This window comes from Micromys minutus, assembly GCF_963924665.1.
Source record: "Micromys minutus genome assembly, chromosome: 27".
NCBI lineage: Eukaryota > Metazoa > Chordata > Mammalia > Rodentia > Muridae > Micromys > Micromys minutus.
Window position 1 is genome coordinate 39202819 of NC_137962.1, and position 24363 is coordinate 39227181.

Consider the following 24363-nt stretch of genomic DNA (forward strand, 5'->3'; position numbering starts at 1 on the left):
ACAGTCCCCAGCAAAAGAGGTCTCCCACCACTTCTCCCATAGCCACTCAGTGGTGAGTGGCTAGCAGACCTTGGAGGGAACAGACAACAGAAAAGACAGGCTGCATCAACCACAAACAAGAAATGGGCCCATCTCCTGGGCATGGGGTGGGCAGAAAGCCTGAATTAGAGGACACCTACTCAAAGTATACCTTCCTAGGCTGACCTGAGTCACTGCCCCAGCACAGCCAGCAGGTCCCTGCGTGGTAGATGAGGATTCCCACAGAACGAGGGAGATGAAGGAGAGGAAACAAAATTGTCATCAGCCCATTCCCATTTGATACAACACAGAACACTCACTGAGGGGTTGACTTGAGACTTCATAAATAAAGCTCCTGAGTGAGGTGACATGAGTTTCAAGGGCATCTGTGCTAGACAGGAAGGTGGGGACTAAGGGTCAGGGCTGGGAAGGAAGAAGCTAGGCAGCCAACCTTGCTGCTGGCCTGCTGCAAGGTACACAGGCCCTTAGCCAGGGCCTGCTGTGAGCAGGACTGATGGAGAAGATCCCATCTGGCCTGGTTCAGAGGGCAACAAGGAGAGCCACTGCCTCGGCGCTGAGCCTGCATCCCTGCTTGCCCCCAGCCACATCAGAGCTTCGGGAGTCAGAATCCAAGTGGGCAAGGCTAAGTCACAGCTGTCTGGGACACAGGGAAGACACAGGTCATCCAGAGACTCCCTCCCAAGGTCATCGTCCCCCTTGGCAGGTCCAGGGACAGCAGAGTGCTGCTCTGGCCCCAAGGCTCCAGGAGAGGAAAGAGGGCAGCTTCCTTTGCTGTCAGCTCTTGTCCCCAGGGGCTTTGCTCTTGGCTTCTCGCTTGTTTCCCAGAAGCTTCAGCACCTTCATAGTCTTGAACTTGCCCTTCTTCTTACTGTCAGACTCAGCTTCTCTTTGGAAATCTGAAAGCAAAGAACAGGCACTCAGCCAGGGAGGGAGGGGAGCACCAGGATAGGACAGCAGTGGCCTGTGTCACTGAGCAGGTACACAACCACCAAGGGCTCCAGTCCATCCATGCACAGAGACACCTCAGAAACCATACGCCTCAACCTCAAACTTTCACAAGTAAAGCACATGCCTCTGAAAACCAACACTAACTGTGATGCTTGCAGGCCCTAATCTCAGCCTGGCGCTTTATATGGTCAGCTCTGTAACCCTCGGCCACACTGGAAAGAGGAGCCATCCCAAACAGGAGTGAGGTAAGGGCTGAACCGGCCCAGGCACTCAGCTCATGCACCCAAGATGGAACTAGAAGCCAGTCTGGCTCCAGCCTCGGCCACAAGGCCACAGTGAGCCACAGTGAGCCACAGGTGAAACTGAGGTCAAACCCCAAGCTTCAGCTCTCAGGGTTACATCCTTTAGCCAATACCGATACTCTGACCCTGAGCAGGCTCTACGGTCCTAGACCCCCCAAGCCAATTTGCATAGCAGAGGACAAAACCATCCTGGGCCTAGGACCCCTGGTAGACCAGTCTTCCTGTGGACACATTGGGATCCCTGGCTGCTCTCATTTCAGAGGGCTGGGAGTTTGCATTACAGCCAAGCATCTCATGGGGCTGCTTAACCTTCCATTTCAGGCTGCGAACGCGGGCTGGAGCTTACAGCTAGGTGCTGGCCCCTTTTCAGGGTGAGCCTCACCTTTCTTCTTGATCATAGTTTCTAACATCTTGTCTTCCTCTTCCTCCCTGGGTAAAAAAAGAGAAGCTGAGTTGTCCACAGCAGGAAGGAACCGGTTATCTGTGAATCCCTTCCAAGCTCCAGACGCCACAGAACGAGCCCCCCCCCCCCCCCATGGGGTCCTAGACATGGCACCTCTGCCGGTCCTCGTCCAGGCACTTGACAATGGCGTTGCGCTGCTCAATGAGGGTCATGAGTTCCCGCATCAGCACCTTCTCTCTGGCCCGATCCTCATCTGTCCAGTCCTTTTCTGCCAAAGGAGAAAGCCAGGGTGAGTGGTGAGAACTTCTTCTTCACCGTAACAGGTCACACCACCTGAGTCCTGGAAGACAGCAGGCCCTCCTGGCTGCGAGATTAAGAGAAGGGCCCAGAGTGCCACTCTCAAGCTGGTACAGAAATGAAAAAAATGAACACTTGGCTGCCCACCAAATACCCTTCAAGAGATGCCCTGCAGGACCAAAAAATGCTCACGAACTTCCTGCCCACAAAACACCAAGATCAAGGATACCATGCAGAGCCAGGGTGCCCACCAAACACACCATTTAAGGATGCCCCGCAGGGCCAGCAATTCTCAAAGGCTTCCTGCAACAGGAATTTGTTGGTGGCTTCCTGTGGGAGGCCACATGGAACTGGCTGGACTGGATAAGCACAGGGATGGCGAGGGATGCCCAGGAGTCCAAGGCAGAGTAGAACATGCTCCCAAGGCCATGGAGGAGGGTGGCTGGAGGGACAATGGGACTCCCTGATGTCACTAGCACTTGACACCCTCCAGTTTCTCCCCTCTTCCAGGTCCCTTGCTGTCTCACAGGACCATCCTCAGGGGCCACCCACGTCTGCGTTTCTCTCATCCCCTGCGGGATCCAGGGGTGGGTGCCCACATCTGGTGCCCCTTGTGTGCTAAGCATCTAGAAATCAATTTCTTGAAGCTACCAGGAACTACCCCAATCCCCTAGGACTTCACCTTGAGGGGCAGGAAACCCAGCCCAGTCCTGGGGACAGCATATGGCTTCACAGCCACTACCCAAATTCAAATTCTCCTGTCCCCTCACATCTGGAGCCTGGGCAGGTTGAGCTCCTAGTCTACATGAAGGGAACTGAAGCTTTGGAAAACAGCCTTTTGCCAGCATTGCCCAGAGAAAGTAACTGAGCCCAGGCAGCCTGACCTCTTACATGGTGGCCTTTTGTGGCATCTATGGGTCCATCTCCCTCAGGGTCCCATAAACTAGCCTCATCTTGAAAAGCAGCCTCAGGGGCGAGCTAACTAGGACAGGGTTTATAGCCACAGCTGCCGGTCATGCCCACTCTATTCACACTGGGCTCCTGAGACGTGGCCACACCCTCTGCCTCCTGCTGAGGTGAAAGTGACTCACAGTTGGCAAAAGAAGCCAAGGACATTCTGTGGCTTGGAGCCATTCCAGCCTCCCAAGATCCCAAGTCAATGAGGAGGCAAGACTTCATTCACAGAGATGGCGAGGACAGGCATGGGGCAGAGACAGAGCTAACAGCTCATACACAAGTGAAGAAACCCCAGGCTCTGTTTTTCTATAACCTCAGCTGTAAAATGGCAGGGATGGACGATGTTGTCACCACATAGGAAAGAGGTCAGAGCCCTGCGTCCTTCCACAGCTGGTCCCTATGAATCGGTACGTGTCACAATCACAGACAAGTCGGACACTCTTCTACTCACTCCCCAACTCAGCCTTCAGCCCTCAGCGCACCCAAGGTTCTCACCATGCGCAGAGTCAACAAGTATGTGGCTGGGCAGTGGAGGCGCACACCTTTAATCCCGACAAAGGCAGGTGGATCTCTGTGAGTTCCAGGCCAGCCTGGTCTCCAGAGCACTTACGAAGCAGCCTCCCTCCCTGTGTTTTAGTTTTAGACAGGCTCATGTGGCTGGGCTGACAAGGGTCTCACCTGGTTTATTGAGAAGGCACCGGAGCTCGTACTCCACATCAGCCTGGCGCCTCTCCAGGTTCTGCTGCTTGAAGCTGAGGGTGGGATGAAGAGGCAGTGAACACTTCTGCTAAGTGCTCTTCTGCAGGTACTGCTGTCATGGCACAAATTCCCAGTTCTCCTCAGACCCCAGCGGGAAGTGAGCAGGCAGGGCAGGCAGGACTCACACGTAAATAAGCTCCGACTCTCGGCGCACTAGTAGATGCTTCTCATGGATGAGCTTGAACCATTCCACCAGCATGTCATCCTCGCTGCCCTCTGGAAGCCAGAACCCCACTAAGGCCAGAGCTGGCACCCCTCCCAGGTTGAGGGGCTCCCCTCACCCCACAACCCTCACCCAGCTCCTCTCTGCAGCTCCCTCACCATTGGCTCTACCACGCAGCTTCTCCTCCAACAGAACCCCACTGTGTTCCAAGGCATCCAGCTGGCGCTCAATATTGTCCATCTCACCGTAGATGTCCTCCTCAGGAATATACTGGTCAGCCTGGACCTGCCCAACAGTATTCTGGTCACCTAAAGAGTGGTGGCTGTCCCCTCTTCCAACTCACAGGGTCCCGTAGCCACTGCAGGCTCTAGGAACCCAGGTCCTGTCCCAAAGTAGCAGGACAAGAAAGCACCATGAGTGTGGGGAAGGGGCCAGAGTGGGGATGGCCATGAACCCTCCATGTCAAGTCTGACAGACTGCCCCAGAAGAGGCTCAAGTCCCTGCTCCAGAGGGAAGCCTCCCCCTGCCCTATCACTCAGGAGAGGCTCTTGTTGGGCAGTGAGCAAGTGGAACAGGTTAGGGAGACCCCTGGAGCTCCCTTCTGAGAAGCACAAGTTGCTCCCACACTCACTCTCTGCACACAAACACCCACCCACTGCTCCCGGATAAGCAGGATCCCTAGGCTAGGTTCAACCTTCCTATAGGGCCACATACAGAAGTCCAAGGAAGTCAAAAGCTGCTGAGGGAAGGATGCTGGGCCCAGGCCAGCTGGGTTTTAGGGTCTCTGCTGGTACCTTGCGTTTGATGAGTGGAAAGCCGTGTCCGGGGGCAGGTGGCCTCACAGGCTTGGCTCCTTTGGTGGCCTTCCTTACAGTTGGAGATGCGGAGGGAGATGGTTTCCGGTTGAAAGGATTCTCCTTACAAGAAGACTAAAGGTACGCATGACAGATAGTTAAGTCGGAGAAGTCTGATCATAGAGGACTGTGGAAAACAGGCCAGGACCCAAGTGGCAGGAGGGGAGGGCCAGGCAAGCACAGAATTCCTCAAGTTCCATCTTTCCACACTCATTCAGCAGATAGTTCCACTTGCAGACGGTTTCCCCAGAGTCACCTCCCACACCTAACAGTCTTTTTGCTCAAGGGCATGGCTGAGTGAACAGGCTCTGTCAGACAGAAGTGGTGGCAGAGCAGAGAGGCAGGGAGGTGGGGGAGGGGCAGGGAGGGGTGGAGAGAGGAAGAGTGGGGAGAGGGGGCCTGTAGAGGCAGACACAAAGGCAGGCAGATCACTGTGAGTTCCAGGCTAGCCAGGTCTACATGGTGGGAAAAATAAATAAATAAAGCCTTCATCTGAATGTAGGAACCAGGGCTGAAAGGTTGAATAGGAAGATTAAAGGGTGGGGGATTGAAATAAAGAACATGCATTTCATATGTGTGTAGTGCTGTCCAAAAAGCAAAGCTACATAAAGGTAGTCTGTTGGGTTGGATTTTCTTCTTTTAGTTTTTCAAGACCAGGTTCCTCTGTGCGGCCCTGGCTGTCCTGGAACTCACTCTGTAGACCAGGCTGGCCTCAAACTCAGAGAGACCCACCTGCCTCTGCCTCCTGAGTGTTGAACACCACCACCTGGTTAAATAGTTTAAAAACAAACAAACAAACAAAAGGAAAAAGAGAGGGCTAAAGAGATGGTTCAGCAGTTATGAGCACCAACTGTTCTTTCTAAAGGTCCTGATTTCAATCCCCAGCAACTACACTGTGACTCACAACTACCTGTAACAGGATCTGATGCCCTCTTCTGGTGTGTCTGAAGACAGCAACAGTGCACTCACATACATAAAGTAAATCTTTTTTTAAAGCATAAAGCCTCGGGTTCTAGACCTGGTACCACACACACACACACACACACACACACACACACACACACACACACACAGCCTCACTTGTTGCATGCCCCTTTACAGCTGAGCTATGATTTTGAGGGGTTATGTTCCCAAAGGCTCAGTAGCATCATGGAGGAGCAGTGTCCCACCTATGGACAGAGATAGTGTGGTCACCTATAACCCCTGGGGTTCTGCCGTGTGTGTGTGTGTGTGTGTGTGTGTGTGTGTGTGTGTGTGTGTGTGTGTGTGAAGGCAGTCTTCAGTACAACCCATGTTTGCATTACAAATGGAGCTGGGCAGGCCGCACACATGGCTTAGTAGTTAAGAGCACATACTCTTCCTGAAGTCCAGAGTCAGGGTTCCAGCACCAACATCAGGTGGCTCACAAACACCTGTTTTGGAGATCGGATACTCCCTCTGCTGGCCATCATAGGCACTGCACTCTGATGTACAAACCCACACACAGATACACATAATTTAAAATAAACATGAAAATATATGGATAATGGTCCTGGGAAGGTGCTTAAAGCCCCCCCCCCACTCTACTTGCCACCACCAAGACAGCCAAGAGGCTCTACAGAATAGTCTGGAAACTTGGCAGTACTCAGTAGCTTATTATCAGAAGCAGGCCTTCTCAATATCAGTAGCAGGTGACAGAGCCTGCATGAGTAGATATGGCCCAGTGAGGGCCAGGTATCTAGGGAAGCTGGGCTAAAGGTGCCAGCTACAAAGCAGCCACCTTACATGTGCCGTCAAGCCACAATATGTGTAATAGAACCTGTCAAAAGCCAGATGTCCAGAGATGTGCCCAGACAGACCCCCCCCCATGCCCTCTTCACCTCTGAGAGAAGACAGACTGGCAAGGGTTGATAGTTGGGCCTAGTCTGTCCTCCCCCGTAGCCCATAAAAAAGGAACCAGGAGGTAGGTCCTGAGCCTTGGCATGATGGGTGCTAACCTTGGCTCCTACAAAGCAAAATGGCTACAAATGGGAGTCATTTCAGAACCTGCCAACCAGACAAGGGGACCCTCACACAGGGGGTTGGTCAGCAAGAGGCGCAGTCTCTATTGAAGGAGCCAACTCAGGATTACATTCTAGAGCAATCAGATGCCTGTCTCCTTGTATAGACTGGGTGTCCAGACAGGACAAGGACAGCATCTAAGTGCAACATGCCCAAGGCACGGCATTAGTGAAGCCAGTGAGCGCAGGGGTAGATGAGGTGTGGGTGACGGGTAGAGGGTGGAGCAATCCCACTTGCTAGTAAACAGGCTGGTGAGCAGTCAGAGGGGGGGGGGTGTGAAGAAACACACGAATCTGTGTCTCACATGATGGCTATGTTCACTCAAGCTGGAAGCTGCGCATCCCTGTGAGGAGACACACATGCACTAGCTGAAACGAAGGCTGCTTTTGGTACCCATAGACTACTCACCTTGATCTGGAGCTGTGGCGATGAGCTCCCCACGGAAGGTGCAGGGCTCCGGTCTCTAGCCAACAAGAAGGGAGTGGGGGTAGCACCACTGAAGGGCTTGGTGGAATGGGTACCTGGGCTGCCCCTTGTCCTGGCCTGTGGCATTTGTTCACCACCAGGCTGCCCTAGCTCCCCAGAAGACGATAGGGAAGAGTTGGCTGAGGGGGTGACAGAGTTCCCAGATGTGCCAGGGGTACCAGGCACGTGTACAGCAGGATCCGAGGAGCTCTTGGGTACAGCAGGTGGCTCCAAGGGCTCTGCATTGGCAGTGTGACTGGAGCTCTCAGATGACAGACTCTCCACACTAAGGGCTGGTGACGGCGTGGCTGAAGGAGGTTCTGAGTGTGACAGGCGGGAGGCGTGGAGAACTGTTCAAACGAGAAAACCAGCAAAATCAAGCGGTGTGTGGACAGGACTTCTGTCCTGAGCCAACACACCCTGTTCCCAGAGCTGAGGGGATCCCTGGACACCAAGCTTTTCCCCATCTAGATGGGCAAGAGGCCAGAGAACACCAAACTCATGTCAGGACCTATGTTACAAAGGCACTCCACCTTCAGACCCCATCTTGTATGTATGATGCTCTAGTGTGCCATCTTGTGGCACATCTGTGTGTAGCCCTTGCTGATCTGGAACTCTCTTTGTAGACCAGGCTGACCTTGAACTCAGACCCACCTGCATCCGCCTCCTGAGTGCTATGATTAAAGGCATGCACCCCCACCTCCCTGCGTGGCTCTAACCTAACCTCTCATCTGCTAGACAGCTGCCTCCATTCCCCAACCTGCCCCATGATCCTATACCTGAGACTACTCTAAAGCAAGCTGTTGGGGCAGGTGGAGACTCTGGTATGAGGAAGGCAGGGAGAGGAAGGGTGGCCTCGGTCCCTGGAGCAGAGACTGGAAGGAAGGCACCAGCAGAGGGATGAGTAACACTTGCTGCAGCCAGCGCTGGGCCAGGCACTGCCAGGTGTGGCTTTACCCTCCTGCAGATGACATGAACCACACCTCCACAGCCACCAGCATACTTCCCAGATGAAGCCACAGACTCAGGAAAGAAAGGACTTTCCCTAGCTAGGGTCATCTTTGAATCTGTTTTTGTCCAACTTCAGAGCTTGTGCCCCCATTACCCCAAACTCGGCCAGCAAGGGGACTGAGACCATAAAAGCATTCGCCTGTAATTGCTCCTGACAGGTACTGGGTTCCACTGAGCTTTTAAAAGGCAGCCTCAGTCTAGGGGTGGGAAGGGAACTGAGAGCTTAAGACAAATCCAAGGTAAAGCTCAAATATGTGGTGTGCTGCGCCAAGGGGACTACTGGGCGTGGAGACTAACTAGCCAAGTAGGAGCTGTGCTGTTCAGTAGCTGGAGAGACAGAGACCCAGGGAGGCAAGGCTCAAGTTAACCCCTGCCTCAGACCTTTCAGAAGCCCAGTGCGGGGCCATGCCATGCACCTCCCTGACTCCCCGGCCACTGAATTAGCCTAACAGAAGTGTTAAATGCTGGGGTCCAGCTTCTGCCTCCAGTGCTTCAGCGCAGAGCCTTCCCTATGATGTGGCAGTGCAGCCGTCCCACCCCCAGCCTGCCCCTGAGATGGGAGATCATGCACCCCACAGTGCACAAAAGGTAAGGAAGATCCTTGCACTTACCAAGTGGGGAAGCACTGGGTGCTTTCGGGGCAGGTCGCTTCTTTGTCTTGGGGCTGCTGGTGGGGGTGATGCCATACCAGGGGTGTAGGGATTTAGGGGTGGCCTCTGGTGGGGCTGGGGTAGAGCTGGGTGCTGCTGGGGCAGACTCTTCTTCCTCTTCCTCCTCAAAGGGGTTGTAGGGCTTGGACTCTGGCCCAGCTCCTGGGCTTTTCTGGGTCCTCTCCTCCAGGTCTCCGTTCTCCACCTGCCTGCAGGCTTGGCTCAGTGGCCCGGGACCGCTGCTGGGGGGCAGTGGGGCCGGCTTCTTCTTTGGCTCTGTCTGCACCAATGTGATCCATGGGGGATCCTTTCTTGGTGCTGGCGTCCTAGTGGGAGGCCAAGCAAGGGGTCAGCCTTCTCTCTAGGGAGTTACAGTCTGTTGCCAACAGGGGAAGAGAAGCTGAGCCCTCTGTTCTCCCAAGCCCAGCCCCAGGGTCAGGCCAAGCACAAAGCTGAAATGGGTTATGACACCCACATCCCAATAGGGCACCCTGAGGTCCAGAGAAGACAAACCTTCAATCACACAACCACTATTAATCCAGCCCTTCAAATGGGGGCTGTGTGACATTTAATGATGTCACCTCATGCCTCAGGCTCATCTGTTCCACAAAGACATTACTAACGTTCCCTGTCTCACAGGGTCAGGGCCCAGTGAGTTCTAATCCTGCCCCTGAGTACGGTTGCACAGCAGGGGCTGTACAAATGTTCACCAGCAGGACTCTGCAGCCGCTCACAGGGCAGCCATCCTGGTGAGGACAGCTCTCAACCAAAAGCAAGTCCTCCCCGGAGTGGGGTAGCAGAGAGCCAGGCACAACAGTTGACCTTTTCCAGGCTTTCTGTACTCTAGGAATGAGGACTAGACTCCATGTCATGCAGGAAACACAGGTTTTCAGGGGTGAAGTGACTCTTCAGGTGACTGTCTGCACCCGCAGCACATGTCAGCGATATGGCTGTCCTTCCTCACCAGGAACTCCTTTCCAGACCTGGGCCCTAGAAGTACCCCTCCTCCACTGAGGCCTTTGGGGGCCAGCATACCTGTCTGACAGCTTGGGTGTCCCTCTTGGCTTGGGAACAGGCGGTTCCTGTAGTCTTCCTAGATATGAAAGGACAGTGAGCCAGGCCTTCATGGCAGCCCCGGTTCTGTGACCTACATGGCAGGTCACAGACCAGGGTGACTACAGCCCCTCCCTGCCCAGCTCTCAGGGAGATTAGATAAGATGGAAGGTAAACGGGAGAAAGATCAGTCAGAGGCTGTGGCCAGGCCTCTGGCAGGCCTAACTGTTAGCTAAGTCCCTACCCCAATCCCCTCAGCACTTCCTCTATACAAGGGCATCTACCCAGGTGCCACCTTCACCTGGAAGCCTGTACTTCCATCCACCCCAGCAGTATGTCTGCCCAAGCCTGTCCCCCTTGGACGCTTGTTCCTCCAAGAAAACACAAGAAGATCCAAACATTATCTGTGTCCCCAGTGTCCAATCCTAAACCAGCCTCCAGAAGCGCTGGGCGGATTCAAACACAGATGCTCTGGCACAAGTCCTCAGGTACTCTCTCCCTTGGGCCTTCCCTGACTGGTAAGGAATACTCAGCACATCTCAGGTTTCCAGAGTGTGACCCCATGAGCTCACAGCACAAGAGGAGGTCATCTAAGAATACCCCACAGACAGCAGCCCACAAGTCTTTACAGCAGTGCAGATAAGCTCAGGAGACCACCTGAGCCCACTCCCCTCCCCAGGCCTGGTTAGACCGGTGGTCCTCAACCTTCCTAATGCTGTGACCCTTTAATACAGTTCCTCATGTTGCGGTGACCGTCATCCATAACATTGTTTTTGTTGCTACTTCATAACTGTAATTTCACTACTGTCATGCACCGGAATGTAACTATGTTCTCCGATGGTCTTGGGTACCCTCCTGTGAGAGGGTGGGTTTGGCACCCACAGGTTGAAAACCACTGCATGATGGGAGTTGGTTACCTGGAGACAAGCCAGGTACTATGACTGACATCAATAGTCTCAGAGACACTCAGGACACGTGTGTACACTTCCACACTCCAAGCCACATGACGGAAACAACACGCACACAGACAGCAGGGGCCGGCCTGTGGTTTACACTGTGCCAGTTTGGAGGAAGTGACATAAAAAGGTACAAGGTGGCTGACAGGTGATGGCGTCACACGGCACAAACTGGCTCAAGAAGCAGTTTACAGGGCTGGAGAGATGCCTCAGCAGCTAAGAGCACTTGATGCTTTTCCAGAGGACCCGAGTTCGGTTCCCAACACCCATAACCCAGCTCCAGGGGATTCAATGTGAGCTGCGCTTCTGGACTTGGTAGGCACCTACACACACACACACACACACACACACACACACACACACACACACACTTTAAATCTTTAACAAAGGGGGTGTGCTGACAATTCTGACTGTTTACATGCCCACACCCAGCCAGCATGCCCCAGGCAGCTGAGCCATTACTCACCGTTAACAAGCTCGCCGCTGACACTCTGCTCCACCATGCCATCGTGCTGCAGGCTGGACCGAGGCCGAGGTGTTGGGGGTGTTAAGGCTGAAGTCTCGGAAGCCTTCCTGGGGGCAGGTGTGGGCCGGCCAACAGGGGGACTGGCCAGCTCCTGGGGCTTGCTGGGAAGAGGTGGCTTGGTCAGGGTGTGGGGCTGTACCTCGGAGCCAGCCTGGAGCCCATCTGCCTCAGCCACCGCAGCCAGGCTCAGGTCACCGTCCTCTCCATCCTTGGCCTCTGCCGCTGGCTGTTGCTTTCGCTGTGGAAGGGGCCTAGCTCCTGATCGGCCTCCAGGGCCCAGCCTGGTGCAGCGTTCTGCACACACAAAGGTGCCTTCCTCGGGCCCAGCACTGTAAGAGCCTGGGACCAAGGTGCTGGAACACTGCCGACATCTGCAGAGGACAGGGCAGGCGTTCCCTTAGCAGGGCAGGCTGGCTAGGCCCAGGTAAGCCCTCCTTCAGAGACAGTTATCCCTCTCCCTCCTTCACCTACCAGGCCCATCCTGGCTCCATACCCTGGACTTCCCAGAAAAAAACATGGCAACTGTCAGAGTCAGAAGGGAACAATAAACCATGTCAAATGCAACAGGAATTGTGAAACACGCCAGTGCAGCAAGGGGAAGAGGTGACAGTGGCCCAGGGGAAAGTGACTCAGGAAGTTGGCCTGGCTTCCCACCTACCAGGTTTGATTCCATAAAGTTTTGGTTTGATTTTGTTTTTCAGGGCTGGGAACTATGGCCAGGGCCTCAAAAATTGTTAAAGCCAGGGCTGCAGAGATGGCTCAGTGGTTAGGAGCACCGACTGCTCTTCCAGAGGTCCTGAGTTCAATTCCCAGCAACCACATGGTGGCTCACAACCATCTGTAATGGAATCTGATGCCCTCTTCTGGTGTGTCTGAAGACAGGGACCCTGTACTCACAGATTAATAAAATAAATCTTTAAAAAACAATTGTTAAAGCCCCCCACTGCCTCTGGGCCACAGCCCAGGTTTTTTGGTTTGGGATGGAACCCAGTGTCTTGTAAATACTAGATAAGCACTCTACAATCCCTGTCACAATCCCAGTCTCCAGGTTGTATTGTTTTTAATGAATGCATACATATTAGCATAAAACACAATGTCTCTGAGTGACTCCCATAAGGAGGAAGCTCTTGTACAGGCTCTGATTCTACTGACACAAGTTACCTGCTGTGTTTACATCTGGTTAACATCCTGCAAATTTCCTTTTTAAGATTTATTTGGGCTGAAGGATTGACTGTTTTGCCTACAAGTATGTCTATGCACTACATATATGCCTGGTGCCAGAGGAAGCCAAAAGAAGTTATCAGATGCCCTGGAACTAGATTACGGAAGGTTTTGAGCTGCCGTGTGGATGCCGGGATGGAACCTGGGTCCACTGAAAGAGCAGCCACTTAACTGCCAACCCTTCTCTTCAGCTCCTTAAGTGCATTTTTTAAAAGTCAGAGTCTGGTGATGCACACTTCTGGTGGTTTTTGGTTTTCTGTTTTTTTTTTTTTTTTTTTTTTTTTTTTTTTTTTTTTTTTTTTTTAGTGAGACTTTATCTCACTATGTGTCCCTAGCTGTCCTGTAACTCACTATGTAGACCAGGCTGGCCTCAAACTCACAGAGATCCTCCTGCTTCTGCCTCCTAAGTGCTGGGATTAAAGGCATGTGCCACCACACAAGGTGGGGCACACAGCTCACAAGTGCCTGAAACTCCAGCTGGCCTCTAATGGCATCCCCACACGCATGGCACTGGCTCCCAGTCATACAAATACATCTTCAACAATGAGAACTGCAGGGAGATCCTGTGACTGGGCGGGTCTTTTGTTCTAAGACATAGCTTGCTCTTTTATAAAGTGAGGACACACTGAACAGTGGGTGCTGACCTCAATGGAGCTCCCTCTCAGGTGCTGGGGAGACAAGCCCTGCCCATAGCACTCACCGAAAGCAGTGCCTGTGGTACAGCCTGCCCTCCGCCAAGTACCGCTGCACCAGGTGCACCCGCTGCCCACAGGCTGCGCATGCGCTGCTGGGAGGCTGCTGTCTGCTCTGTTCGGGCAGGCTGTCTGGGGAGAGGTCATCACCCTGCAGGGAATGGGGTACAGTTACCAGCCAAGTTGCTCCTGGTTGTCCCCTTCCCGCCCCATCATAGCCGTGTCCCTCAAATGTACATTAAGCCTCACAGTACTAACACAAGAAGATTAGGGTCCTAGGAGAAGCAGAGGTCAGGAGACTGTCACCTTCTCCCACATGAGGCAGCCAAAGCCCAGAGAAGGGTGACTTGTTTAACATCCCAAGTATGAAAACAGTGAAGGCCAGACCACCAGCTTCCAAGGAAGGGCCCCTGCCCTAGGGAAGGCAACTCTCAGTCCCTCCTGGTTGGCTCTAGCCAACCCTCCTTATCTCTGGGTGGCCTCTGGTTCTTGGTTCTCTATCAGCTAACCCATCACCCTCTCTGGGCATTCACTCTGAAGCTTATGAAAAGCTAATGCTCGACAGAGGTGGGACTAGCAAGGTGACCCCCACAATTTTACTGCGTGACCTTGGGCAGAGGACCAAACCTCACTGAGCCCATGTTTCTGGACAATAGGGCCTGAGATACTTCTGCTGGAGGAGTCTCAGTGAAATCACTGAGTGGTTCAAACCTTGGACTCCACGGGGTAAAGGGAATATTACTGTCACTATGTGTCATGCGTGGATCGCCTGACAGTCCCGTGATGGCAGGGCCGGCATGAGCTTTGTCCATTCAGATACAGTAATGAATGTGACTCACTCAAACTCTGGGAAAACATTCAGGTTCCCTGCTACAAAATGGGGCTGGTGGGCTGGCACCCTGGCCCTGAGAACCAACAAGACAAGAACAGAATACACCCTCTGAATATTGTTAGAGCCAACCAACTTCTTCCCACAGTGGTCACTGTCACAACCTTGTGTCCCTCACCTACTCTTCCACCCGAGAATTCTGCCTACCTGAGCCTCCTCTGGCTGCACAGCAGGTGATGTGGATGTGGGGGAGGGGGGTGCTGGGTCCTTTCCTGGTTTGGGTGGTGAGGCAGCAGCTACAAGACAGGGAAGACCCTGAGGCAGGCAGACGCAGAGCCCAAGGAGGAGCCAACCCACCCAGAGCTCTTCAGTCAGCGCCTCTGGGCAGTGCCAGCTGCAATGGGACTCCATGCAACACAGTACAGGTAACACTTTCATTCTGTGCCAAGGCAAGCCACACGCTCAACCCAGCTGAGTCTCCCTAAAACAGAGCCAGGGATTCACGCTGAACAGGGCATGAATGCAGCAGGTGAGGCCCCAGCTTCCTTCCCACTGAGGCAGAGGGATGAAGTCTGACCTGAAGGAGGTGGCCTACTCCCAGAGGTCACCTGCCTGTCTCCAAGTGAGAGATATGGCCTGGAGTCAGTAGAACCCCCCACCCCCCCCACACACATAAGGGTTTCCCAAAACCATCTCCCTTCTCCATCAGCTCTGAAAATTGAGAAAGTTCTTCATCCGAGGAGCGAAACGAAACTCAACCTCTAATTTCTTGAGAACTGTGTATCAGAAAATGGTCCCTCTGTGGTAATTTTAAGAGTCAATTATCAGTGGTGGTGGTGGTGCACACTTTTAATCTCAGAATTTGGAAGGCGGAGGCAGGCAGATCTCTGAGTTCAAAGCCAGCCTGGTCTACAAATTAAGTTCTAGGACAGCCAGGGCTACACGGAGAAACCCTGTCTCAAAAACAAAACAAAATAATGATACTGCTGACAGTAATAATGATGGTGATGATAGGCTAGAGAGATGACTCCAGGTAAAAGATGTTCTTACAGAAGGCCTGGCTTGAGTTTTCTGCACACACATGGCAGCTTACAACTACCTGTAACTCCAGTTCCAAGGGATCCAATGCCCTTTCGGTCTCCTGCAACCTACTAAACACACATGTTGTACAGAGATACACTCAGACACACACAAACACACATACAAAACAAATATTTATAACGATAATACAATTTAATTGAATACAAGTCCCTTACGGAGGTCTGAGGTAACACATCTAACAAACCTCAAGTCTCAGGCCTTAATGGTACTCTGCAACGACAAAGCAGGTGACACTCAGCTGAGTAATGAAACAGGAAAGAAACATCTGCTCAGTGTAAAGGCCGTGATGTCAGCTGGGGAAGGAAAGACTCCTAAAACTGTGTCACTTACATGTGTGTGAATTTGGGAGTATGGCGGATGCGGACAATATATTCATGTTTTTGTGTGTTTCGTTTTATTGAGATAGTGTCTTACTATATAACTCTAGCAAGACCTGAGCTTCACTCTGTAGCCCTGCCTGACCCTGAATTCTCAGAGATCTGTCTGCCTCTGCCCCTTTCATGCTGGGATTAAGACATGCCTAGCTGAAATGCATGTCTTGTCTGGAGAGATGTGGCTCAGCGGTTAAGCGCACTGACTGCTCTTCCAGAGGTCTTGAGTTCAAGTCCCAGCAACCACATGGTGGCTCACACCCATCTGTAATGGGATCTGATGCCCTCTTCTGGTGTGTCTGAAACTTCCTCCCTTCCCAAAAGCCAACACAGTGCCTGGCACACAGCAAGGACTCTAAAGCACAAGAAAGTGTCAGGTGCTAGGGCGACAGTCGCACAGTGAGACGGTCTGCAAGGGAAGGAGGAAGATGGCGGCTGGGACGAGGGCTCGTACTAGGATGCATGCTTACACTGTGTAAGACCTTGGGTTGTACATACATAGTATATTCCGTGTGTTCCCTAGGAGAAAGAGGCTACTGTACAGACAGGAAAGAACAGGTCACACCCCACACACATACACACGAAACCCCAACCTTGCAGGCAAGTCTAGGAAGGGCCCTTTAGGAAGGAAGGGCTTACAAGAGATCACGACTGTCCACAAAGACCACTGGGAAATAAAGTGATCAACATGACACATCTGTAGCCCTGCCTCAGAAGACTGAGAGAGAAAGAAGCAGCCCAAGTTTCAGGCCAGCCTGGGTTACATGAAGAGACCATTAGAAAGGGGTGGGGCAGGGGCGAGGGAGCAGAGCAGTGCAGCCTGGAGAATAGAATTGTGATGGGGTCACAGTCCTTTCGTGGTTCTGACTATTAAGCAAGCTAAGTGCACAGAGACGACGCTCCCCTATTACAATGGGCTTCCATCCAGTATAACCATCAGAACTGGAACAATCCGTAGGCTGAAGCTCATCTTTTTAAAACCAGCACACAGTACCCCATAGTCGTTTCTTAGCCTGTCAAAGTCACAGCCACGAAACCGTGCCACCCAAGCTGGGGACAAGTGAATAACCAGTATCCTGAGTCCTAAACTAACAAGGGCCAACACGCTCTGCACAAACCTTTTACTCCTCGGAGCAACCTTGCGAGCGAGGTGGGCTCTGTATGCAACCCCATTGCAAAGAGGAAACGGAGGCGGGAGATTAAGGAATGGGCTCACGTTACTCACAGACTAGAAAAGTGAAGGGAAAATTCTGAGCCCAGGCTCTTACCTCCGCCAAAGCGGAGTCTTTCCTACCAGTAACTGTGGGGTTTTCCGACACAGTTGTCCTCGGCAAGTTCATGCCTGAGTCAGCATTTTCCGTTTACTCAATCATTGAAGGGTTTTCTTTTATGTTTTGATTATGTGTATGTGCATGTGTCTGCATGTTGGTTTGTGCACGAGTGCAATGCCCTTGGATGTCACATCCTCTGGAGTTACAGACACTTGTGAGTTGCCAAGCCAAAGTGCTGGGAACTGAACCCAGTCTTTGTTAACAGCCGAGACATCTCTTGGGCCCGATTTATTTTTTTATAACTAACATTTTTATATTTATTTACTTATATATATATTACCAGCAGAGGGCTGGACAGGACTTGAAAGCGCTTTGGTGGATTCCAGGACTGAGCTCAGTCATCAGCCTTGACAGTAGAGCCATCTCAAAAACCTGATTGGATTTTTTTAAAGATGTACTTATTTATATATAAGTACGTTGTCGCTGCCTTCAGACACACCAGAAGAGGGCATGTGGTTGCTAGGATTTGAACTCAGGACCTCTGGAAGACTAGTCAGTGCTCTTAACCACTGAGCCATCTCTCCAGTCCTGATTTTATTTTTTTTTAAAGGCAAGATCTCATGTCTCCCAGGCTGTGCAGCTGATGGGATTTTGAACTTCTGATCTTCCTGTGTCCATCTCCAAATGCTGGGATTACTGGTGTGTGAGCCACCATCACTAGCTGAGTGGAATGTAGCCAGAGTTTTATGCATATGAGCAAGCATTCTGCCAACTAATGTACATTCCCAGGCCCTACAACATTCTTTGTTTATTCTTTTTTTTTTTTTTTTTTTTTACTCCTTTCAGTTTTTTGACACAGTTTCACAACGCAGCCCTGGCTGGCCCAGAACTCCTTTTGCAGACCAGGCTGGCCCTCAGCTCAGAGAGATCGACCTGTCACTGCCTCCTATGAGCTGGTAAGAAAGCATGTGCCACCATCCTCAGCCTTTTTAAAAAATGTGTTTATTATTCGTTTATTATGTTTGCCTGTGCATCTGTTCATGTCTGATGCTTGCAGAGGTAAAAAGAGAGCACCCACACACAATTGTGGGCCTCCATGTGCATGTGGGTGCTGGGTCCTCTGAAAAAGTAGACAGTGCTCTTAACCACTGAGCTATCTTTCCAGCCACCTCACCCCACCCCATTTAAAAAGACAGACTGGATGCTCCCCATACAGAGCAGATGCAGGAAACCCATGTGAGGCTACAGAGAGCCCAGTGGCAGCAACTGCCCAATGCAGGACTCAGGACTCCCAGATCCTCAGCCCTGCCCCTCAGCTCTTGTGCTGGGTTCTTGACCTCCTCAATTCCCCTTCTTTGGACTCACTTCCCCTATGCAGAGGGGAGCCCCAAGCGTCCTAGGATACTCAGCAACCTGACTGGAACAGAAAGGAAGTCTTCTCCCCTCAGGACACCCTCTTTTCCAGTGTCTCTCTTCTCAAACTGAGGAGGCAGGCTCTGCAATGAAGCCATGCAACGGCCCAGCAGAAGAGACCAGTATTGCAGGAAGAACAAGCCCTGGAAAGTGTGAGGACCGGAAACGGCAGACAGGAAGTACAGTGGGTGAGGAGAGGTGAACTCACAGATGAGCTCTCCTGGGCGTATTGCCTGTCTCCTCTACCAAGGCAAAGCACACAGGGTCTGATTCTGTAGCCCTGGCTGGCCTCAAACTTGAGCTAATCCTTCTGCCTCAGCCTTGCAAGTGTGGAGATTACAGGTGTGAGCACCTTACCTAAGCCAGAGCTTTTTTGATGCAATAAATATGTGAACTAGCGAACCCACAGTGGGTGACTTTGTGGCACGCTGTTTCCTGGCTATTTGTTTACTGCTCAGAAAAGAAGTAAACAACTCAAGGCAGCCTCCCTGGAGGGCTGGGTCCCCTCTCACCTTGGCCAGAACTGGTGAAGTGGTTGTAGTACTGGGACACATAGGTCATGATACTGAGACAGTCAGGGACACTCATGGAGACCATGTCACTGGGGTCCAGAAGAGCAGGGATGCCCAGCTCCTTTTCAGCCACTTCAAAGGCCTGGGGTGGAGGCCGGAACAGGAGCAGCCGCAGGGAAGAGAGGACAGAGATGGCAGCGTTAGATACGTCACAGACTAGTTCAGGCTCATTATAATGGGAACAGACTGACAAAGGTACCATCCCTACATGGTGGCCTGAAGGAGTAGGGAAGGGCATCCATGGGAAGAGATAAGGAGGAAGGAGAACCAGGGCATCCTCTAGGACCTGCACCAGCCTCCTCACCAAATGCAGTGGCCCCCAAGTGACCCCGGCCCTCTCCCACCACACCACAGTTGCTTCTATCTGTGTGAGGAGGACTCACCAATCGGTTATTCTCGAAGACATTTTCCTTGGAGAGAGATTGGAAGTCACTGCAAGAGACAAGAGGTCCGTCAAGGGATGTGATGACATGAGGGCGGAGTCAGGAAGGAGGGGCGGAGTCAGGAAGGAGGTGGGAGATTGACCTCAGTTCTGCAAGTCTCAGGAGGGAACCTACAAGTTCCTGAAGAGCTATGGCTGTCAACCATAAGCAGGAGAGAATTGAACCTACAGTTTTTGGAGGCACCCAAGCAAGGTCTGAAAAATCACCGAGAAGGGGTGGGTTCAAGTGAAGCTTCTACGTCATGGATGGCTTCCCTGCCGGGATTCCCAACTCTTCCCCAGGAGGCCTTCTCAGTGGCAAAAAAGACCAACCAAGCATGCCCATGTAAGGGAGCCTGAAGGTCACCGCAACTCATTTGACAGATGCTTACTCCACTTTACAGGAGGTGCTGAGATCCAAGAGGGGAAGCCAGCCAACTCTGCAGGCCTGCACTTTTGAAACTTCTATTGAATGTCACAGACACACACACAGCACACCTAGCACAGAATCCAAAACCCCACCTAACTCTGAGAGGAATGCTTCTTTCCTGTTGTTTCATTAAGTTTATAGTATTCGTTTATTTTGTGTGTATATGTGCTGATATATCTTCTTGTTTACTGACTTAATGTATATGAGTCTTCCCAGCATGTAATTCTGTGCCCCTGTGCATGCCTGGTGCTCAAGGCCAGAAGAGGGCATTGGGCTCCCTGGGACTAGAGTTACAGACACACTGAGCATTGAGCAAACTCTTTAGCCCCTCCATGTGGGTTTTTAGTTTGTCTGACTGGTTTTGGTTTGGTTTGACACAGGGTTGGTCTATGTAGCCCTGGCTGTCCTGGAACCCGCTCTGCAGACCAGGCCAGCCTCGAACTACCTTCCGAATGCTGGGATTAAAGGCAGGTGCCACTACCGCCCCCAGGCCTACATGTTTCTTAATGGGGCCCAAACAGAAGCGGTCAGAAACAGTGGAAAGGAACATGATCCTGAGCTGGCAGTCAGCGGAGGAGGGCAGCTTCCCTACAGTAGGCATCTTACTTCCCTAGAAAGGGGCTCCTCAGCTTCTGAAGCAGGGCAGGTGAGCAGTGGTAATACATATCCACAGACTGGTGAGAGAAACACGTGTGCCTGCTACCTTCATCCATCTGTGGAAACCAGTGGGCTGGAGCATGTGCACCTGTGGGTCTGCTCTTTAGACTGTGTGACTGGCTGTGGGCAGGTCAGGAACCCCCACCAGTCTCCACTGCCCTGGAAACTCAGAGGAGTCCAAGCCCCTGCTCCCAGGCTGGAGTAAGGGCCAGCAAAATCTGAATGTGCCAAAGGCCTCCTAGATACAGCAGAGTGTGTACAAGCTTTGTCATTGCCTAACAATGACTTTCTGCCTCAGTTTCCTGGTGCCCAACGTGGAGGAGGGGGAGGAGGGATGCTCCAAAACCAATGAGATCAAGGTAACTTGTCCGCAAGGTTCAATTTGGTTTCCTCAGCAGTGTCCCTAGAAAGCAGGGTCACAGTGTGTCCTCATTGCCTCTGGGCATTAAGGAAGTGATCTTGTACATGCTTGTTGAAAGACTACAAATCAGAAGCTGTTAAACTATGGTCCCTGGGACTGGGGAGGCGGCTTACTGGTGAGGTGTGTGAAGCACTTGCCACACAAACCTGAGGACCTGAGTTCAAGCCCCAGCACCAGGACAAAAGCAGGCATGGTACTGCATGCTAGTAATCTGGATCCCTGAGGCTGGGCGGACAGCCAACATGGCCAGATTAGCCAGCCTCTGGTCTCAATGTTAAAAAAAAAAAAAAAAAGACCCATACACCACACACACCACACACACACACACACACACACACACACACACACACACACCCCACACATACAATATTACACTTCCTTTTCCCTCGTTTCCTTCCACTTCATCGCTATCCCTAAATACCATCTGGGTTTTGATGATACAGAGCCTTCTTTTCAGAGAACTTTCAGAGGTTGAGAATTTCCACTTGACTCTGGAGGAGATGAAAGCATAGAAATGGATGCCACATGGGCTCTGACCTCACAAGGATTTAGAAAAGCTTGGAGGAGGGCATACATGGCCCAGCACCTCCCCAACACAGCAGATGCCCCCCCCCACACACACACACCCGCACACACACACTGAGGCCTGGGCCAGCAGCACCAGCAGCCTCAGAGGACCAAACCACTTTATCAAATGGCTTTGGCCCTCACCCAATCTCTGCTCTTAAACAGATCTGCCCTTAAGTGCTGAGGGTGTAATTCAGGGGTTGAGAACTTGCCTAGCATGCACATGGACTTGGGTTCAATCTCCAACAAATAATCACATAAATACAGGATAGATAGTTCTCTACCCTTCTCTGTGCCTCTCATGCAATTAGCATGGTCTAGGCCCCAGCCTCCCTAAGCAAATGGACAACTGGATTTAGTCTAGACATCTGCTTAGAAAAAAACATTCTTTGCGCCTGCCTTCTTGGATACCTGCAAGCTTTGAAAGTCCTCAGGTGGGGCCTTGGGGCCTTCTCTGGTCTTTTGCCTTTTCCCTAGGAAGTGTCCCCAGGAAGTCTCCAATTAGGCCCACCTGTGTTACTGCCGTTTTATTGTTGCTGTTTTTCAAGACAAGGTTTCTCTGTGTAGCTCTGGCTGTCCTGAAACTCAAAGATTCACCTGCTTCTGCCTCCCAGGGTCCAAGATTAAAGGCCTGCCGCCACCACCCTGCTAGATTGTACTTTTGTGTCTTGTTGGTTGACAACTCCAGTGTGTGGAAGTAGTGACTCCAACCATACTTGTTTACTAGCTACAGGGGTTAAACAGTCATTCCCACCCCTCACCGCCTAACAGCACCTCTTCCAAGGATTCCAGGTAACTGCATACTTATTATCTTAGTTGAAATCCTTACCACAGGGCTGTGAGGTAGGTCTTCCCATCAACCCCACCTTCCAGATGCTCAGAGAACCAATGATTTTCTCCAGGGCTTAAACATTAGCATTAGGCAAGTTAGCACTTAAGAGCCTGGGGTCCAGCACCAACTCTCTTCCCTTATGGCTCATCCTGACCTCCCCCCTCAGGGTCAGTCCCCAGCAAAAAACAGAGAACCTCAGCTCCAAGGCAGGGCCAAGCCCAGCATCCTCCTCCATGACTGTAAGTTCAGGGTCCAAGCCCCAGTATCCTAGTCTGTTAGCACTGGGTACCAGGGCTATAAAACCTGGCTCCCTTCTGCAACCATATGCCCCAAACCCCTAGACAATGTACCACTGAACACAGCAAACCAACTTAGACTTGGACGATCCTTTCAAGACCCTCCCACACACCCTGTCCTATGGAAACAAGTCTGAGAGGGGGTGGGGAGAGATGGTTCAGAGAGCTGGAGGAGCCCTCCCAGGGGTCTGTAAATAAAGCAGGACCAACTGTTCTATTTGATTTATGAGATTTTGCAAAAGGAGGACAAGCACCAGATGAATTGCCACTCTCAGTTTTATAAGTAAATAAATGAACGAATGAAAGACAGAGGTTCCAGGGCTCAGGGAAGAAAGCGGGGTAGAAGCCCACCTCGGTGGTTCTGTGGGTTTGAATACATTTTCTGAGGAGACCCTTCAGAGCAGCTCGGGTAGGAGGATCCCAGCTGGAAGCTACACTGGCGGTTGCTCTACTAGTCTTCCTCTGCCTGGCTCCCAATCTCTGCCCCATCTTTGTGCCCCACTGTGAACAGCAGAGCTGTGGGGGCATACACCTAGACAGATTCCTAGTCGAGGTGGTTTGGGGAAGTAGTGTACCCGCACTCACCTGGCAGCCATTTATCTAGGAGCCCCTCGCCAGACTCCGTAGGTTAGTGCCCTACAGAGTATCTGCCTAAAGTGCCTGGCCGAAGATTCCCTCCACCATCCCTCTAGGTTCTTTGCACGTTAAATGTAAATGGTAAAACAGCTGAAGAGAGAATTAAAACTAATGACCTACATCCCCATGGGAATCCCACAAAGTATGGTACTTGCAGTTTCGGATGACTGACGCTTATATAGAGAAGAGACTGGGGTTAGGCTTCTAGGGGAGGGAAGAATGGGGAAGTGAATAAAGCTGAAGCCCAGCAGCTACTCTCAGGTAGAAAGTGATCTGGAGCAGCATTCTTTCCGAGGACCCTTTCCGACAGGTGCCCTTTCAGATGTAAATTCCTACTGGAAAGAAGACCGTCCCCAAGAGTACCCAGGAGGTAGGCTCACACCAGCTCTAACTTAGAGAAAACCTAATAATTGGGGGAGTGGCATATTCTCATCCCCTACAGTCAAGTTTGGGGGTACTATACTCCGGCGCTAATGGAGGAAGAAAGGCTCAGTAGTCTGCAGGAGCCTAGAGTAGGGACGTCCCTAAGGAGGGGTCAGAGTTCCCTCTTAGAGGTCAGAGCCTGACACCAGTGGCCCGAGGTGGGGGAAGGGGGTGCACGGTCTTGGGGTCTAGGTTGCCTTGCTCCGCGTTCAGAGGCGGCGGGTGTGAGGTCCGGGACCTCTTTGGGCGGCGCGTGCCACCGCGTCATTGAGGGGGGCGGCGGTCCCCAGCCCCGCGTGCTCGCCCGCGCGCCCCGGGGCACTCACAGCAGGTCCGGCCGGTGCCGGTGCAGGATGGCGCAGAAAGCCAGGCCGTCCCGGAAGGAGCTGCTCAGGTCGCGGATGTCCACGCCGCGGTAGCCCTCGCACTGGCGGCGACACCAGGCCAGGAGCGCGCCCCGCGGCCCCGCCATGGCAGGCCGGGCTCGGACGGCCCGGACTGGGGCTCGGACTCGGGATGAGGTTCGTGTGGCTCCGATTCGGGGTCAGGTGGCCCTAGGCTGGCGCTCCGGCTCCTGCGGAGCCAGTTTCCGGCTGTGTTTGCGGCGCGGCTCGGAGGTCGGGGCGCCACCGGCGGCCGGGGCGGGGCCTCCGTGTCCTCGCTCGGCTCCGGCGCGGCTAGGGCTGCGGACTCGGCTCCCGACCCCGCCCGGCCAGCCTGCCCCGACCTGCCCGCGCAGCCTCCGCCCCGCGTGGCCCGGCCCGGCCGGCCGCCGCTTACTCACCGC

At 52.6% G+C, this 24363-nt stretch overlaps 1 protein-coding gene across 1 annotated transcript; it reads right to left on the minus strand.

The window, feature by feature from the left end:
- Window positions 1-261: 261 nt before the first annotated feature.
- On the minus strand, window positions 262-24363 carry MICALL1 (MICAL like 1). The gene is made up of 16 exons (XM_080939024.1): window positions 23903-24363; window positions 19277-19325; window positions 18834-18975; window positions 14373-14461; window positions 13345-13487; window positions 11364-11794; window positions 9924-9981; window positions 8850-9214; window positions 7171-7577; window positions 4663-4797; window positions 4027-4153; window positions 3831-3921; window positions 3625-3698; window positions 1846-1960; window positions 1672-1718; window positions 262-935 (listed from the first exon to the last, which is right to left on the minus strand). Exons 1-16 carry the CDS (start codon window positions 24046-24048, stop codon window positions 814-816), a joined length of 2541 nt encoding a protein of 846 aa, XP_080795150.1. The 5' UTR covers window positions 24049-24363; the 3' UTR covers window positions 262-813.

Coding starts and splice junctions, on each gene's coding strand:
- MICALL1 (XM_080939024.1), bottom strand. CDS start 24,048: ATGGCGGGGCCGCGGGGCGCGCTCCTGGCCTGGTGTCGCCGCCAGTGC. Junction 11,795..13,344: donor TACCACAGGCACTGCTTTCG/GTGAGTGCTATG, acceptor TGTCCTCTGCAG/ATGTCGGCAGTGTTCCAGCA. Junction 1,719..1,845: donor CTGGACGAGGACCGGCAGAG/GTGCCATGTCTA, acceptor TTTTTTACCCAG/GGAGGAAGAGGAAGACAAGA.